At 46.6% G+C, this 18223-nt stretch overlaps 1 protein-coding gene across 1 annotated transcript; it reads left to right on the top strand.

Annotated features, from left to right (window-relative positions):
• Positions 1–1522: 1522 nt before the first annotated feature.
• On the top strand, positions 1523–10557 carry SELENOS (selenoprotein S). Its single transcript, XM_084759648.1, has 6 exons — positions 1523–1681; positions 2222–2356; positions 3678–3784; positions 7181–7270; positions 7424–7502; positions 9919–10557. Exons 1-6 carry the CDS (start codon positions 1606–1608, stop codon positions 9996–9998), a joined length of 567 nt encoding a protein of 188 aa, XP_084615774.1. The 5' UTR covers positions 1523–1605; the 3' UTR covers positions 9999–10557.
• Positions 10558–18223: the final 7666 nt, after the last annotated feature.

Below are 18223 nucleotides of genomic sequence, written 5' to 3' on the forward strand. Positions count from 1 at the left end.
AGAACTCAAGAGATCTGCAAGCTTCTATCTCACGAGTGCTAGGAGTAAGGGCATGTACCACCATATCTGGACCTAAGCTTTTCTCTACTTGAAACTTGCTCTGTACCAAGCTGGCCTTGAATGCAGAGATCTGCTTACTTCAGTCTCCTGGGATTAAGGCGTGTCTGTATTCCACTGGGGTCACACAGACCTCTAGATCAGGCTGACCTGAAATTTAGAGATCCACCTGCCCCTCCTGAGTGCTGAGATTAAAGGGGTGCGCTGCCCCCATCTGGCATTTTGTTGGTGGTGGGTTTTTTCTTTTGTTCTTCTCCACCTCCTCTTTTAATGGATGTTATTTGTTTCACCATCATGAGTATAGGTATTAAGGGACTGGATAAATAGGCATATTATGCAACCTCCTCCCTCTTAACCAGATGTTTTACTTGCGTTTGTATGATGAAGCCAAAGTAAGTGAGATCACCTTAGGCAAAGAGGAACGGCTCAAACTGGGAGTGTAGCTCAGAGGTGGGGTTGGGGTGGGGCAATCATCAGTACCCAAAAACTTTGAACAGCATGATCATTTTTTTACCACTAAGGAAAACATTGAGAGCATAAAACTTGGAAAAGTCAGCAAATTGATGGCTGTCTTTGTCCCCTTAGCTGACAGTATCCAGTCATCAAAGGCCTTTTTCAATGCGGTTGATAACACGAAGCGATTTCAGGCTTTTCTTGCCCATGGCCCATGGACACCAGTCCTTCGATAGGAACCACTGCATCAGCTTATTACTTTAACAAGATACTTGGCAGACTAGTTTTATGAAACAATGAGCTTTATTTCTGTTTTAGAGGTTCAAAGTCCACAAAGCATGGTGCAGCACAGTATAGTTAGGTCCTTTGGCTCTGTTATGTCACAGTGCAGTGCATATAAATCTAGTCTCCTTTTCCCCGGGTAACTCCACACTGACCATATTATATAAATAATTTCCCAAAGGCCCTACCTTTAAACGCCACAGATAAAGTTCTCGACTTCTTAATCCCATCAACCTAACTTTGGAAATTTTATTCCATCGGCTCCATTTCAAATCGCAATCCCCTTTATTGCTTTCCTAATGTTGCAGAGAAGCGTTACAAAAAATGTGGTAATGTGACACACAGTAAGAGTCTAAACATGTAGGAGTCATTACTACACTAAATTCTTCCTTTAAGACTGGCTCCGAAGAATTTAGAGTAGGTCGCTTTCAGAATGTTAGAGAAAGGAATCAACGCGACAACCCTCAGTGGTCCCATGACAAGGGCGAGAACGCAAATCTCATCCCCTTCAAATCTCTCAGACCTCAGTGGAAATCAGTGCCCGATTGGTTATCCCTGGCCGAGCTGAGCCGAGCAGCCAGCTCGAGCTACCAAATGCACCAGCTCCTCCCCGAAAGTCAAACGTGCTTCCGGCCTGGGAGTCTTCCAGCCACGCCCTCCGGTCACACCCCTTCTGTCATTGGCCGAGAGTTGAGACAAATCGAGCCGCGATAGGTCAGGACCGCCGCGGCTGTGAGCGCCACGTGTACAAAGGGCCGAACCGGAAGCTCCGAGCTGGGACAAGCGGCGGGCGAGTCGTTACCTGCGGCGGCCATGGAGCGCGCCGAGGAGCCTCTGTCCGCGCGACCGGCGCTGGAGACCGAGGGCCTGCGATTCCTGCACGTCACAGGTGAGGGCCGGCGGGGCGGGCGGCGGGCGCCGCCATGCTCGGTGAGTCGGCCTCCTGGAGGCTCGGCGTTAATGCCGCCAGCAGGCCGGGACAGCGGGCCGGGCCCGAGCGCAGCTTCCTCGAAGTCGCCCTGGCTGGGCCGGCGCTCTCGGACTTCATTCGCTGGAGTCCTTTTAACACCTCCCTTTTGTAGTGACTGGCTTCCTCTTGCCGGCGGCGTTCCGCTCTGCACAGCCCTAACACACTGCTGTCTCCTTTACAGAGAGTGTAGCTCCCTGAGACTGGATGGCCTTTGCTTTCCTGAATAAGATAGTCACGTCCCCTTAGTCCTGCAGAACACAGCCGCTGTGCCCAGCACACTCCGGGCTACTCCCGAGTCCCCCGGTGTTTGAGAAGTTTCTGTACCCAGCGATTCACTACCTAGGACTTCGTTTCTTCATCTAGATCGTGAAGGTTCTGGAAGAAGGAGCTATGATTATCTTTGTTGAGTATTATTGAAAAATGCCGTCTTCCGTTTCTGAAACCGGATTCTTTTTTCAGTGGGCTCCCTGCTGGCCAGCTATGGCTGGTACGTCCTCTTCGGCTGCGTCCTTTTCTACGTTGTCATCCAGAAGCTCTCCAGCCGCCTGAGGTCGATGAGGCAGAGGCAGCTGGACCAAGCTGAGACTGTTCTGGGTTAGTGTCATGTGATAGAAATATACTGTGATAGGGCCTGTACTTCGTGGGTGGCAGCAAAACTTGCCTTTGAGTTTGAGTTTTGAGAGATTTTTATTGAGATCAAAAACTGCCCGATGCTGTATAGCATACTCAGTGCACATCTTACTTAGTGATTCTTAATTTTAGGGAGGCTTAAAACAAAAACTTCCTGGTTTCTTTGTGCTCTAACTACATCCACTGAGTAACCTCTAGAATTCTGGTTGAGTGACCAGACACTCAGCGCTAGGTTTCTACATGCACTTCATTTTGATTTTTTTACTGAATCTCATCAGGCCTGATTTCCACTTATCATTTGGTCGTTTAAAAAAAAAAAAACTCAAAGGGCAGCCATTCTAGCTAGAAGCTCCACTTCCGGGGTGTGTCCCAAAGAAATGGTTAAGTGTTTTAGGTTGCAGTATGGTACAGGTTGGCCTTTATCTGAATTACTACAGTACTGAGCCTGGGATGGAAAGCCTGGATTTGCAACTAGGTTTAAAAAAAAAAAATGTAAACTAGGGCTGGGTGTGGGGCACGCACCTTTAACCCTAATCCTCAGGAGGCAGAGGCAGAGGCAGAGGCAGGCAGAGCTGTATGGTTCTGAGGTCAGCCCAGTCTGCATAGAGTTCTAGGTCAGCCAGGGCTACATAGTGAGAACCTGTTTTGTTTGTTTGTTTGTTTGTTTAATTTTTTTTCCCCTAAGTAAGCTGAGGCTGGCTGGGGCTGTGACTCAGTTTGTAGAGTGCTTGACTAGTCTACACAAGACATAGGGGTTGATCTCCAGTACCAGATAAAAGTGGGGATGGTGTCAAACTTTTATAGTCCCATACTGGGAGGGGAATCAGGAGTTCAAGGTCACTCTGTGCTCCATATTGTGAATTTGAGGCCAATAGAAGTTTCATGAGAACCTGTCTAACCAAAAGTAAGTTACACTGGGACATTTAGATTCTTTTTGTTTGTTTGTTTGTTTTGACGTTTAGATTCTTAATGCTAGTTGGAAGAATTTTTCTTTGTAGGGACAGGGGTCTTATACCTCTTCTCATAGACCTGGGCTAATCGAGTGATAGATAAAGATGCAGAAGCCTTCATCTTTGCTTTGTGGAATGCTGGTCAGCCTAAAGATGAGGTGCAGGTGAGATGGCCACACTATCGAGTGCGATTCCGCCGCAGCGGCCATCGGAGCACTTAGTTCTCCGCTGAGTAGACAAGGCTACATCTTGTTGTGGCTTTCTGACGCTCGACCCTCTCCAGACTTACAGGGGACTTCGTGTGGAGTCATAACGTGTTGTCATCTCTCCTTTAGAGCCCGATGCTGTTGTTAAGCGACAAGAGGCTTTAGCTGCTGCTCGATTAAGAATGCAGGAAGATCTGAATGCCCAGGTTGAAAAACACAAGGAAAAGCTAAGACAGGTAAGAACTGGCTTGGCTTGATACACTGCTTGGGTCTTTTTCAAGCATGCTGGGCAAGGTCTTCATCACTGACCTTCATTTCTTCTCCTGAACTGGTTTTATTTTATTTTATTATTTATTCATTGTTATGTATACAGTGCTCTGCCTACAGGTACACCTATAGGCCAGAAGAGGGCATCAGATCACATTATAGATGGTTATGAGCCACCTTGTGGTTGCTGGGAATTGAACTTAGGACCTCTGGAAGAGCAGGCAGCGCTCTTAACCACTGAGCCATATCTCCAGCCCAACTGGTTTTATTTTTGAAGAAATTAATTTTAAACTGTTCAAAGTTATGTGATAGCAGTCGATAAAGTATATTTACTGTTATTTGCAAGCATATAGAGCAGGGTTGAGTCTCATTAAATTCAAGATGCATTTCAGAGTCTCCCCTGTTAACATTGGCAATATAGAGAAAAATACACTAGTGAGGAAGAAGTGTGTGGATACATTACTACAGTGAAAGGCAGCACACGAGGACAGTGTATATGAGGGGGTGAGTACCTGTCTTTTAGGTGGATATCAAGAATTAATTTCACTTAGTTTACTATTGGTCAGCCATGCTGGCTTTGTGCAGTTCTGAACTGTCAAGGGAGAAATACTCTGGAGAAAGGTGTATATTTTATTTGTTTTGCCTTCAAGTGTTTTTCTTAGAACAGTATTACTCAGCAAAACTGTGTGCCTGGGCCACGTGCCACCCGAGCCAGGGTAGATACCAGCCTGTCTGCCTCCCAAGTGCTGGGATTCCAAGCTCCAGTGTGACACTGCAGTGGATGTCAGGAGAACCAAGAAAGAGTGGAAGGCTTAGATGAGGATTGTTTTTGTGGAAGCGTGGACCAGAAGACAAGAATTTGGACGCTTTTGGGGTTGTTGTTGTTTTGTTGATGATGATTTGGTTTTGATGGAAGGAAAGGTAGGAAGTGAGGGGAAGGAAGGACCAAGGATTGCTCTGATCAGCCAGGTGGGAGTAAGACCGCTGTATTAATTATTTTTCTGTTGCTATGATGGCATGACAAAAGCAGCTAGGGAGTACAGTCCCTGTGGGAGGGTACAGTCTGTCCCGGCGGCAGGAGCCTGGGGCCAGGAAGCAATCGCTGCCATTTCATCCTCATACAAGAAGCAGAGATGATAAGAAATGGAGCCAGGCTATGAAACCTCAAATACCACCTTCAGGGACACACTTTCTCCAACAAGGCTGCCCCTCTTAAAGGTTCCATGACATTTCCAAACAGTGTCACCAGCTGGGGACCCAGTGCTCAGATACAAGAGCTATGGATGACAGTCCTATCACATTTGCACAGCAGCAGTGAGCTGATCTGTCATTGAAATGACTGCTCCCTGGTTTCAATCCAGACAGTTCAGAGCCGGCTGCCAGCTTTGAGGCACCAGAGAATTTGGTCATATTATTATTCTCGGTTGTGTCACTGGGGCTTCCAGGGACATGTGCTTTTCTGCCACAGTCAGCAGCTTCTCTTATTTTTGCCTGGTCATCCCTTTGGGTCTACTTTGCCCAGCTTGGCTGAAGGAAAGGACATAGCACTTGTTAAGGTAGCAGCCTCCAGTGTCTGTGTAACTTTGTTACCCGTCTTCTTAGTCACTGGCCTAAAGTGTTTGCTACTGACTAAAAGTAATAATTAGACACCTGTGGTATAGAAATCTGTTATGTGGAAATTAAGACTCCACTGTCACTGCTTCTAATCTACTGCCTCAATAGCCCAGGTCACGTTTAATATTTTTAGGTATTTTTTACAGATCTATTTTATCCAATATTTGTGAGCACATTGTGTGGGTCCCTTCCTATAGACTGGAAATAGTCTATACATGTTTCTTGACTGTCTATCATATCTGCCTGGCTCAGAGTAGCATAGATCTCTCATAGGTAATGCTAGACTGTATCTGCTATACGTCCATTTTGGGTGTTCATTTTATTGTAGTTTGTGTGTGAGTGCAGGCATGTCCATGCCGTGGTCTCCACATGGAGGTCAGAGGACAACTTACAGGAGTCATTCTCTCCTTGCGCCGTGAGTTCTGGGCCTCAAATAGGCCATCAAGCTTATTGAGCAAGCACTGTTGCCTGCTGAGCCGGCTTCCTGCACCCCTCCCCCACCCTTTGCTTTTGGTTTTGTTGAGATGGGTCAGACATTCCTTTGTTGTTTTTCTGAGGCATGGTCACAGCATCTGCCTGTCTCTACCTCCCATGTGTTGGGGTTAAAGACATAAGCCGCAGCTGCTGCCACCACCACCTGGCTTCTTGATATAGCTTATGTTGAGGTAGCTGGTTTTTTCCTCAACTTCCTGTACTTATAAGCAGTGGAAGCTTGAAGGGGCAGTTTTAGCAAGAGATGTGCTTGCTGAGGAGAAATTTGCAGAATATGCACTTTTAACGTAGCTCATTACATGTGTTTATACATCACAATTTAATTAGAACCAGAATGGACTACATTGGCTTTGACTTCCTCTAGAAATGAGAGATTGCATGCCTCTCACAGACATGTTCACTGCAATACTTAGTTGCTTGAAAAAAATGACTAGTGTCCATGGAGCAGGAAGCAGAGGCAAAGACCATGTGTTGGGTCATATCACAGGCTCTCTCGGGTGCTCACTGCTGAGTGTGGGAATTCATCTTCCCTTATGTTTCCATGGTGCTTAACTTTCTAATGTTGTCCTATGATCCAGCGCCTGAGGCGGAAAGGCTAAGTGGCACAGGCAGGCGACACCCAGGTGATGATGAAGTAGATCTGCCTGCCACATAGTCCCGTTCCAGGTCATTTCTTTTGCATTATCATGAACCACTAAGGGTGAGTTGAAATCATAGAATCATTGATTCTTTTTCCATACATTTTAAATTTTTTTAATAAAGGTTTTTTGAGCTAGGGTCTCACTGTGTAGGCCAGGCTGGCTTTGAACTTAGTCTTCTTTTATCTTCCTGAGTGCCAGGGTTACAGGTACATACCATCATGCCCAGTTTTGTACAGCAGCTTATTTTTTGTGGTTGTTTTTGTTTGTTGTTGTTCTTTTTTTAAAGGACAAAAGTGAACATTTGGGACATGTTTGAATTAAGAATTTTCAAAATGAACATTTTCTTTTAGAATACTAGGAGTTTATAAGTGTTTCCTATATGTGCTTTCTTGTGTGTGTGGTTTGGTTTTTTTATTTTGTTTTTTCGGTTGTTTTGTTTTGTTTTTTTAAGAGACAGGACCTCTCTGTGTAACAGCCCTGGCTGTCCTGTCCTGGAACTTACTCTGTAGACCAGGCTGGCCTTGAACTCACAGAGATCTGCCTGCCTCTGCCTCCCGAGTTCTGGGATTAAAGGCGTGAGCCACCAAGCCTGGCTCAGTGTGTGTTGTTCTTTCTTAGCTTGAAGAAGAGAAAAGGAGACAGAAGATTGAAATGTGGGACAGCATGCAAGAAGGCAGAAGTTACAGAAGAAATCCAGGAAGGCCTCAGGTAACTGAGGTGACCCCAACTAGCCATGTAGAATGCTGGGGCTTGGAGTGGTTTTCTGGCTTTGTAAACTAAACCCAGAGCATGGCATACTGAGCTATACACCCAGGCCCAGGTAGAGTTCATTAATTCTTAAGGCTGTGTTTGCTCAAACAGGAAGAAGATGGTCCTGGACCTTCCACTTCATCTGTCATCCCCAAAGGAAAATCTGACAAAAAGCCTTTGAGGGGAAGTGGTAAGAGCCAAGCAGTGTGAAACATTTGGGATTTTTCAACACTTACAAGATATATTGTCTTTTTATGTGCGGTGTGTGCACCTGAATGTGCCAGTGCACATGCCCATGCGTGTACACAGAGGCCAGAGAAGGACATTAGATGTCTTGTCCTGTCAGTTGCCACCTTATTCCCATGAGGCAGTCTCTCTCATCCTGGGGCCAGTTTGGAAGCTGGAAAGCACCAGCAGTCCTGTGTCTAACCCTAAAGCACTGGAGTTACAAGCACGTCACCCTCTGGCTCTCACTGGGGTTACAAGCACATCACTCTGTGGCTCTCACTGGGGTTACAAGCACGTCACCCTCTGGCTCTCACTGGGGTTACAAGCACGTCACTCTCTGGCTCTATGCTGGGGTTTGCACTCAGGTCCTTGTGGTTGCTCAAGCCCTTTTACCCACTGAGCAGCCATCTTCCCAGCTCTATTTTTCTTTTAAAAGTAAGGTTCTCCAGCTGAGCATGCAGTGTTTACTTGTAATCCTAGCACTGGGGCAGCTGGAGCAGAAAGATTGCCCATGTGGAGTTCAGCCTAGGCTACATTGTGAGAGTCTGTCTCCAAAAGGAAAAAAAGATTTTCTTTGATCCTGTGTCCAAGTTTAGGACTGTAGAGATAAGGGAGGTAGATGCATAGTGCATGCAGTGTGGCTCTTCACTAAACAATTCAGATGACCGTGCTTGGATTCCATGTCCTTTCCTGTTCCTGTGATGACAGGGGCAGGAGAGGTGAGCCAGGATGAGAGCATCTGTCTCACAGAGCAGTGTCTAGCATACACTGTCGGTGTCTGGCTAGCAGTGCTGCCCTGTGTCTGGGAAGTAACTTTCTCAGGCTCCAGACAGTTGTTTACACAGCGTCTTACTGTGTACGTTACTGGGCTCTAGGTGACACCACAGCAGCATGTCTTCAGTTTGTCCTTGAGGGGTTTCACATCTCTTAGCAAGGTGAAACACACAAATGGAGAAATCGCAATCTTTTGTGATTTAAGCTGAGTTTGAAGCAGTGTTTTTGTTTTTTGTTTTTTATTTGGACATGAATCGAGAGGGAGAGTCATGGTGGGTGTATATGATCAAAGTACATTATGTTCATATATTAAATTCTCAAAAACTCACTTTCACTTGAAGACTTCAAATTCTCTATGGGAAGTTAGGGTAGGGGTCTGGATCACAGCTCTGAGAAATAAGTGTAGCCTGGGCCTGCTCCCCAGTCCCCACTGTCAGAAATCCAGACCCAGCCTGCTGGCGAAGTGCGGAACTGCTAAATACTACTCGGCACTTCTCAAATACTGAGCACACAGTGGCAGTTGTAGGAAATGGAGCGCCTGACATGGTTAAATTTGTACATGGACTGTTGTGCTGTCCAGCAGTCCTGCGCTAGGGCCAACCTAAACAGCCTGGCTCTGCAGATGAGGAAGGTAACGCTTAAGGCAAGATTTCACAGTAAGCAAGGAGCAGAAGCAGCCCTCATATGGTCTGGCTGGCTCTGGAACCTGGGCCATTTGGCAAAGACCCAGTTATCCATATTGGCTGGGAGGAGCTGGTGTGGGAGGGAGAGATACAAAAGGGATGTAGGTGACCCAGTTCTGACTACTACAGTGGGAAGTTCCATTCAGGTTGTTTGTGTTGGGTTTTGAGATGAGGTCTGAGACATAGGCTGGCCTCTAGCTCAACATGTAGCCAAGATGACCCTGCCCTCTTGAACCTCTTGCCTTCACCTCCCAAGTGCTGAGATTAGGTCTGGACTAGCACACCCTTTTAAGATGTTTTCATTTTGTTTTGTTTTTGAGACAAGGTCTCAAACTATCCCAGGTGTTTTGAAAGTCAGTGTAGTCAAGGCTGGTTTTATCGGAGGTGATCTATCCTCAACCTCCTGAGCGGGACTATAGGTATGGGCCCCTCATCTGGACGTTTTCTGCAGTTTCAGTAGCCTTTTTTGAGTGTATGCTTTCTTTTATGTATGGTGATTACAGTCTTTATATAATTTTATTTTTTTTTTTTGAGACAGAGTTTCTCTGTGTAGCCTTGGCTGTCCTGGAGTTACTTTGTAGACCAGGGTGGCCTCGAACTCACATAGATCCACCTGCCTCTGCCTCTCGAGTGCTGGGATTAAAGGCGTGCGCCACCATGCCCAGCGAGTCTTTAATCAATCAGGCTATCTTGAGTAATTTCTGACTGATATTTTGCATGCTTCCCGAGTACTGAAAGTAAAGGCTGTCTCCACTGTCCCCGCCCTATTCTTTGTATAACAGCTAAAGTCCCTTGGAAATGGCCATGAAGATAGAATCTATATCTTGCAATTTACATGCTAGATTTGTGGTTATGGTTTTAATAAAGAATGTTTCCAGATTTTCAGCCATCAAAATGGTTCTGTTTCCTTTTCACTTCCAGGTTATAACCCTCTGACGGGCGAAGGGGGTGGAGCCTGCTCCTGGAGACCTGGACGAAGGGGGCCATCATCTGGTGGATGAGGCTAAGACTCTTGTTAGTGTCGCTTTGACATTAGCAAGGTGAACCTTTAACCCTCAACTCAATTGCCTTACGCACACTTTCACAGTGACTAGCCAAGGAGAGGTAGGGCTTGTTTCCATTTTAACTGCCTGTATTCTAAGGGCTTTGGACAGTATGAGATAGAGACGTTGCTATCAGGTCTTTAGAGACGAGACAGCCATGGCGCTCATGACTACTTGCTAGTTGGTAGGTTGAAGGCCTCCCGCTGCTTAGCAAACTTCACAAAGGAGGCCCAGTGATGATCTCTGGGGCAGAAGTCCTTGCTGACAGGATGGTCTCTGTGACAGGATGCGTTGAATGATGTCTTCCTTATAAATGGTGAGCCCACCAGTGAGGATTACTGATGTACACAGTTGATGGGGTTTGCTTCTGTATATTTACTTTTATGTACAGAACTTTGTAAAAAAGAAAAAAGTTAAATACTTAAAAAGTAACATTTTTAGCATCTTTATTAAACTCAAGGAAATTGCTTTGTGAGCTTGACTTTGTCTATCAGACATTAAACAGCTTTTTATCACTCACAGTCTCCAATAATCTTACTTATTTCTCATAGCTAGTGGCAGACAGTCTCCTTGAGGTTCAGTTGCTACATTAGTAGTATAAAGAACTAGCACAGCAGCTGTAGTGGTGTATGCCTGTAACCCCACACTCTGGATGCAGGGCCTGAGGATAACTGCAATATTGAGGCTAGCCTGAGCTATGTGATGAGTTCCAGGCTTACCAGAGCTAGAGACCCTGCCAAAGGAAACACAAGTGCAGTGTAACAAGCTGCCAAAACATGTTTTAAAAAGCTGGGCGCAGTGATGCACATCTGTAATCCCAGCACTCAGGGAGGCAGAAGCAGGTAGATTCCAGGCCAGCCTGGTCTACAAAGTGAGTCCAGGGCAGCCAAGGCTACACCAAGAAACCCTGTCTCAAAAAACAAACATGTTTAAAAGAAAAACAGGTAGTCCTGGAGGTGCTTGTCTGTAAATACTTCAGACATTAGAGGGTTACTAGGCTGACCTATGTAGTATAACCCTATCTTGCCACACACAAACCCAAGAACAAAGTCTTGCTTCACTTGCCAGGACTCCTTTGCATATGGCTCATTTGTTATGTCCTTGAGAGGGCCAGCTGGGATTTTCTACAAGACTGTTGATAATGTATGTGTGTATGTGTCACAGTTTGATTTTTATTTATTTATTTTAAGGCAGGTAGCCCTGGTGTCCTGAAACTCACTTTGTAGACCAGGCTGGCCTTGAACTAAGAAAGCCACCAGCTCTGCCTCTTGACTGGTGAGCTTAGCATCACCATGCCCAGTTATAGTCTTTGGTTTTTATATTGTTTAAGGATTGTTTTAAACACCAAAACCATTCTTAACTCAGGCCAGCTTTGGCTTATTTGGTGGATGTTGGACACTCCTGCCATAGAATCGAGTCATGGAAATTAAAAAGAATTAAACCAGAATCTACCCTTGGCTGGGAAGTTAGAGGTCTACAGAGGCAAAATAGTCTGTGGTTGTCTGTCTGTCTTGACATTAAAAGTAAAAACAGTCTGTGTAGGGCTTAATTGTGGAGCTTGGCATAGCAGTGCTCTCCTGTAGTCACGGTCCCCGGGAGGCTGAGTCGGGAGGACTTGAATTCAAGGACAGGCTGGGCAATGTGGAGGCTAAGGCTTGGGGGAGGGCCTGAGGGGAGAATTGGGATGAACGTAGCCCTAAAATTAGAAACAGCTCATTAAGGCTTGGAGTCTAGAGGGATTTGAGTTGTGTTAAGTGGCTCTCAACTAAGCTGCAGTGTCCATTTGTACTAGAAACTAACTAGAGAAAGGGTGGTTTTGTGTACGTAGGTGTTCCAGGCAGGTTTTGGTGGTGATGTCATTCAGAACGGGAGAAGAGAGTTAACAGTGTTTCCTGTGTGTAAACAGTGGGTGTTAAGTGGTGAGATGTCACCTGTGTATAGTCTGGCAAAGCACTGGCCATGTGGTATCTGCAGGCCTGGTTGACTCTCCGCCTGTGAAGCAGGTAGTTTGGGTTTAGGAACTGAAGCTGGAGGAGGTAAGTAACTTGCTCAGTGTTCAGTGTAGTCTGCTTCGTCCTGGTGTTCCTGTCACCCAAAGCCTTAGCTAATCACAGCGTGGGTGTGTGCAGCGTAGTCCAGCTAAAGAAACAGATGATGTGGAAGGTGTGTGTGACAAATTGAGGGCAGAAAGCCCTTCAGAAGGGTGGCCTGGGATCACTAAAGGTCTGCCTGCTGTAGGAAGACAGAAGTGAGGGCAAGAGGACAAAGGTCAAAACCCACGCCTCATTTGGAAGGATGGACTAAGCCAGTCCTAAAACCAGAGGCCCAGGCTGTGCTCTGCTCTGCCCATGCAGAAAGGCGGCCGCTAACGTGCTGTCACCTGCTGCCCCTGCTTTTTCTCACCTTCCTGACTTCTAACCCCAGGGTGCTCAAAGCTTACTCTCTAGGCAGTGTTTTTTTTCTTTTAAATTTTTTATTGATTATGAATTTCACGTCATGTACCCGACTCCCACTCATTTCCTTGTCCCTTCGTATCCTCCCTCTGTCCTTACAACCTTCCCAGTGTGTCCACAGTACACCCTTTGTCCACGCTTTACTTGCAACGTTCATTGCAATGAGTAGTTGCTCTGGTTGGAGGCCTCTGGCTTCTGCTGCGCTATCAATACCGGAACCTTATGGGGACACCGCTCAGCTATTTTGTTGTTGCCCTGGGTCATAGAGATCGTGTAGCTTTGGATCTGCAGGACCAGTCCGTGCATACGCTCCCGTAGTTCACTGATGGGATAGATGTTGGGGTGGGCCAGCTGGAAGCCCTGGATCTGGGCCTGGCAGGTAGCTGAGTTGATCAGCCCACCAGCTCTTCTTGCACCCACACCACCAGGATGAGCTCTGCAGCACTGCCCTGCCTACCTCATCCAATGCCACAGCCAGCAGGAGGCACAGCCAGTCTCCCTGGATCATCCTCAGGATCCCCTCACAGACACACCACCACCACCGCTGCAGGGCCAGCTTTACAGTGCTGCAGCTGGTGAGGGGCGGGGCCGGCTTTGTGGAGCCCTTGGACATCAATATGGTCCCAAGTTGCAGCCCAGACTAGGGATGTCCACATGGCCTTTGGTGGTAATATGGGCCACAGACATTGACACAGATCCTGTTGCTGCTTGGCTATGGAACCCAGAAGTGGCCCTCAGTGGCAGCTCTGGGCTGAGACTTCACCATGTCCTCAGAGGGCAGGGTAGGCTGCTCGCCATGGAGCTGTTCTCTCCACCCTCAGGTCTCCAGTTCTGCCTCTCTTCATGGTGCTCAAACTGCTCGCTTCTCTTCCTTTCCCATCTCACCAGCACGTACTTGCGCGTCCTAGTGGCTCGTGCTATGTGTGGCTGCGAGGGGGAGGGTAGGTAGAGGGCAGGCTTCTGAACAGTTTCTTTTTCCTGCCTACCCACAAACTGACTCTTGCAAGTTGTACTCTGGCCTCCACATACGTGCTTCCCCTGCTACCAACTCATACACATAAATTTGTTTTTTAAAAGTAAATAATAATTTGGAGGAAACACAGATATTCACAAAGAGAAGGCTCCAGTGTCAAGCAGTTGTAGGCATATTCCTCAGTAGCCACGTGCTCCTTGGAGTCCACATGGTAGTGTACAAACAGGCCCTTGTGATACCTGGGAAACTCCCTGGCCCCTTGCTGCCTTTCTTAGTACCTTGAGGCCATAGCAAAGTTCATTTCACACCTTCCTTGGCATTGTCAGAACATCCTGCAGAGCCTGGGATAGAGGAACAGAGGGCAGGAAATGAAGTGTGAGAGCAATGAGCTTGCCCGGGTGGCCTGACTTGGAACGTGTGCTCATTAGCATCAGCATTTCCTGCATCATAAGCTGCCGTGAGTAAAATAAGCTCTCCTCCCTGAGGGTCTGTGGAGCTTGGCTCCTCCAGTCTTGGTCCCTCTCACTCATGGATCTGCGTGTGGCTCGCGCTGGGCCCAGCGGCATCCCCCCTGCCTGTCAGCTGGGCAACAGGTGACTGACTGGCTCTTGTGCATCTCTGTCTGAAGCAGGCTTGTTCATGTGCCAACTCAAGTCGAAGATCAGGGTGCCAACGTTTAATTTAGAGTTTTGGGTTTTTTGTTTTTTTTTTTAGTATTTTAGTTGTTACCTTTATGTGTGTCAGCCAGTTCAGGAACACATGTACCACAGTGCATGGATAGAGGTCACGGTCCAACTTTGAGGAGTCATTTCCTGCTTCCATCTTCTTGAAGCAGGGTCTCTTCTTGTTACTGCCACTATGTGAGCTCCATTCTTGTTGGCCCATCGGTTTCCATTTGATTCTCCTGTCTCCTCCTCTGACTTCATTTGGGATTGTGAATGCAAGCCACTGCATCTGTTTTTGTGGGTTTAGAGGATCAAACCTCAGGTGTTGGGTGCTGGGCAGGCATTTTACCCACTGAGCCCTCTATCTCCTGTTTGCCAATCTTGCTTCACCTTTTGCTATTATCCCATTGGCTTAAGCAGTTTATAATGCAAAAGCTACAGGGAGACCAATACGCAGTGGGGAGACCTATAATATCACATTACCAGGGTATAAGTTTAGGGAGGGGAAAAGACTTGCCATTTAGAATTAGCCTTACTCTAGCCAGGTGCCATCAGGTGACCTCCGCACAGCCACCACACGTTTTGCAGTGTGACATCTGCCGGAGTCTGTACCAAGGCTAGCCCACCTTATATTTAAGGCTCATCCCCAAGATTTACAACTGACAATTGAGTAGCAATTGTGCAGAACCCCACTCTGACCAATACACTATATTCCCAGCCGGCGAAGAACCTAAAAATAACCTTAATTGGTGCCTGCCGGAAATAGTCAGACATGCAGACTGGCTGGGATTTAGCAAGCAAGCAGGCAAGGTTTAGGCACAGTACAATACCAGGCAGTGGCCTGCTTCTCTAAGCTGGAGAGCCATCAATACCTGTGAACCCAAGGACAGTGTCTACAGAAAGGATCTGTGGAGAGGGCCATACAGCCAACTGGCAGAGACCCAGGGAGAAAGAGCCAGTGCATTCTAACCTCACCCTCCTCCTATCTACCACTGCCAGTGCCTTCCGTTGGCTGATCTAGCCAAGAGCTGGAGCCCCTGGGAACGCGTTAATATCTGCTATGTTGGTTAACTGTTGCCTTTTAGGCTCTTAAGAACATGATGAAGTTCTAACTCTTCCTACCTATAGATATGACCTTGTTTAGAAATAGGGTATTTCTCATGTGACAGTGGGGGTGATATAGCCACAAGCCCCAAACATGTGACCAGAATCTGAAAGGGGCAAGGTAAGATCCTTCCCTAGAAGCTTTGAGGGAACATGGTACTCCCAGCACCTTCATTTTGGACTTAACCACCTCTAGAACATCAATCTTTCTGTGGCTGTCAGCCATTCAGTTTCTGATGACTTGTTGCAAGAAAGTTTCACTGTGGGCATTTCCCTCCCATGTTGCAAAGGACAGAATCAGAAGGCTCAGGAGGTGTAAAAGTTACATGGCACTCCCACATGGATCACGCCAGGAGATTTAGGAATGTGTCCTCCAGGGATGTGTCTGTGGCATCAGTAGTCAGGAGGCTGTACATTAAAATCCACAGTGATAATGGGTTGGAAAGAGATGACTGTGTGGTTAAGAACTTGTAATGTTCTCCTAAAGAACTGGAGTTCCATTCCCAGTGCTCACACCAGGCAGTTCATATCTGTAACATTTAACTACAGGTGATCTGAGGATTCAAGACCCTCTACTGGCCTCTGCAGGCATGTGCCTCCCCCCCCCCCCCACACACACACAGAGAGAGAGAGAGAGAGAGAGAGAGAGAGAGAGAGAGAGAGAGAGAGAGAGAGAGAGAGAGAGAGAATATAAAGGGAGATGTTGCAGAGTATTTTATTACATTGTGAACCCTGAGATTGTGTACTGGAAAAACTGTTTCTAGTTGTGATGTGGCTCAGCCCTAGCATGCACCTTTAATCCAGGAACTTTCTGTTTATTGTAAACAGGTATTTGTGGCTCGGGAGATGCACCGAAAGGAGGAACATTCAGTTTGAAGGGGTTTTAAGACAGCATGGAGAAGGAGAAAGGGCTTTTTCCTTCTGGGACATCTGTAGTAGAAGTTTTGGTTTCTTTAAAACCCAGTTATGTTTTTGTTTTAATCCCAAGTGTGGGCTGCTTTTAGTTTGTCCACAGATGATAGTTGCCTCTCGCGGCTCGGAGAGCAGTGTGGTGTTTGCCAGCTGAGTTAGTGGAATTCTGAGGACTTGGAGAGGGTATAAATATCAGAACCCAGAGAAAGAAGAGATGCTTTGAGAGACACTCTGAGAAGGAAGAAGCCGGGTCAGCTGGACTGCCTGATGACTGAGATTGGTATTTTCCTACCGAACCTGATGACCCTAACCAGTCGGAAGTAGCTTCAGAAACCTACACCCCTTTTCCCCCTTAACCTTCTTTCTCTATTTCATGGTGTTGGGGAGTTGATGGAAGGGAGGGAGAGGTATAAGAAACCAAAATAAAATAGAGTTAAAAGGTAGCGCCACAGAGTAGGCTGAGTAGGAAGGTGGGCTGGCTGCTTTTTCTGCCTCAGAGCTTGTAGGCTTTTGCCCCAGCATCTGGCTCCTGGGTCTTTATTAGTAAAATTAAACAATTTGGGATTTTGCTTTATTACAACAGTACGTCTTGCTTGATTTATTTACTTATGTATTTATTTATTTATTATTTAATGAGATACCATTGTCCTGGTTAGGATTTCATTGCTGTGAAGACCAAGGCAACTCTTATAAAGGAAAACATTTAATTGGGGCTGGCTTACAGTTTCGGAGGTTTAGTCCATTGTCATCATGATGGGAAGCATAGGCAGGCAGACATGGTGCTGGAGAGGTAGCTGAGAGCTCTATATCTGCAGGCAGCAGAAGGAGACTATCACACTAGGCCTACCTGGAGCATCCCAAAGCCTGTTCCAATGGTGACATACCTCCTGCAGCAAGGCCACACCTCTTAGTAGTGCCACTCCTTAAGGTCCAAGCATTCAAACACAGGAGTCTATGGGAGGCATACCTGTTCAAACTACCACAACCCGTTAAGGCTAAAATTAAGAATTACTCTTTCAAGCATCAGTGAGGACTCATATGAACTGGAACATTCTCACTTCTCTGTTGGAGACAGAAAATGGAAGACAGCTGTGGGTGTGGTTCAGTGATAAAGCACTGAGGAAGCATGTGCAAGACCCCAGGGTCCATCCTCAGCACCATACTAGAGAGTAAAAGGAGAAAAAAACAGTTTGTCATCACCTGGCAGTTAAGAGTGTTTGCTGCTCATCCCAAAGACCTGACTTCATTTCCTAGCCCTGTGTCCAGTGGCTTATTAGTACCTGGAGCGCCAGCTTTGTGGGATCCAGTGCCCTCTTCAGACCTTGAACACCTGCACATATGTGGAAGACACACGTACCCAAAAATTTTGAATAAAATCTTTTTTCTTCCAAAATATGTGTAGCCCTGCGGTCCTGGAACTTGCTCTGTAGACGAGATTAGGCCTAAACTCAGAGGTCAGCTGCCTCTATCTCTTGAGTGCTAAACAATTTTTGAAAATATGAATTTATACCTACTATACCACCAATGCCACCCAGCCACTCTACTCATAAATACTAAGGGGCATGGAAGGAAGCCCACACTCCTGGAAAACATGTATGCGACACAAGTGTTCACAGCATCTGTGCGTGGCAGCCTTAGTTGAAATCAGTACAGACATTTAAGAACAGGTGAGTGGACAGACATGTTCATCCATAGAGTGAAATGTCACTTAGCACAAAATGGAATGAATGAAACACATTCCACAGCATGATGGATCTCAAAATTCTTACGTGATATGAGAGAAGGCAGGCAAAAGAAGTACACGCATAATTCCACTGTACAAAATCCTAGTACAGGCACATTGGGCCACTGGCCTAGACCACACCTCAGGTCTGAGAGAGGTGGGCAGAAAGGGGGGCAAGTTTACAAGGCAACGAGAGTTGAGCCTTGTAGAGCAGTGAGAATCCTAAGGCAGGAGGACAGTGATCCCCAGGCCAGCCTGAGCTTTATAGTAAGATGTTAAAACAACAACAAAACACTAGATATGGTTGTTCACACTTGTGATCCCACCACTCTGAAAACTGAGCCTAAAACCGA

The sequence above is a fragment of the Acomys minous genome, assembly GCF_964271855.1.
Source record: "Acomys minous genome assembly, chromosome: 2".
NCBI lineage: Eukaryota > Metazoa > Chordata > Mammalia > Rodentia > Muridae > Acomys > Acomys minous.

What these genes read in the sequence shown, in the direction of transcription:
- SELENOS (XM_084759648.1), top strand. Translation starts at nt 1,606, where the DNA reads ATGGAGCGCGCCGAGGAGCCTCTGTCCGCGCGACCGGCGCTGGAGACC. An exon ending in ACAAGGAAAAGCTAAGACAG is followed by an intron (nt 3,785 to 7,180) that starts GTAAGAACTGGC and finishes GTTCTTTCTTAG; the next exon opens with CTTGAAGAAGAGAAAAGGAG. An exon ending in AAAGCCTTTGAGGGGAAGTG is followed by an intron (nt 7,503 to 9,918) that starts GTAAGAGCCAAG and finishes TTTCACTTCCAG; the next exon opens with GTTATAACCCTCTGACGGGC.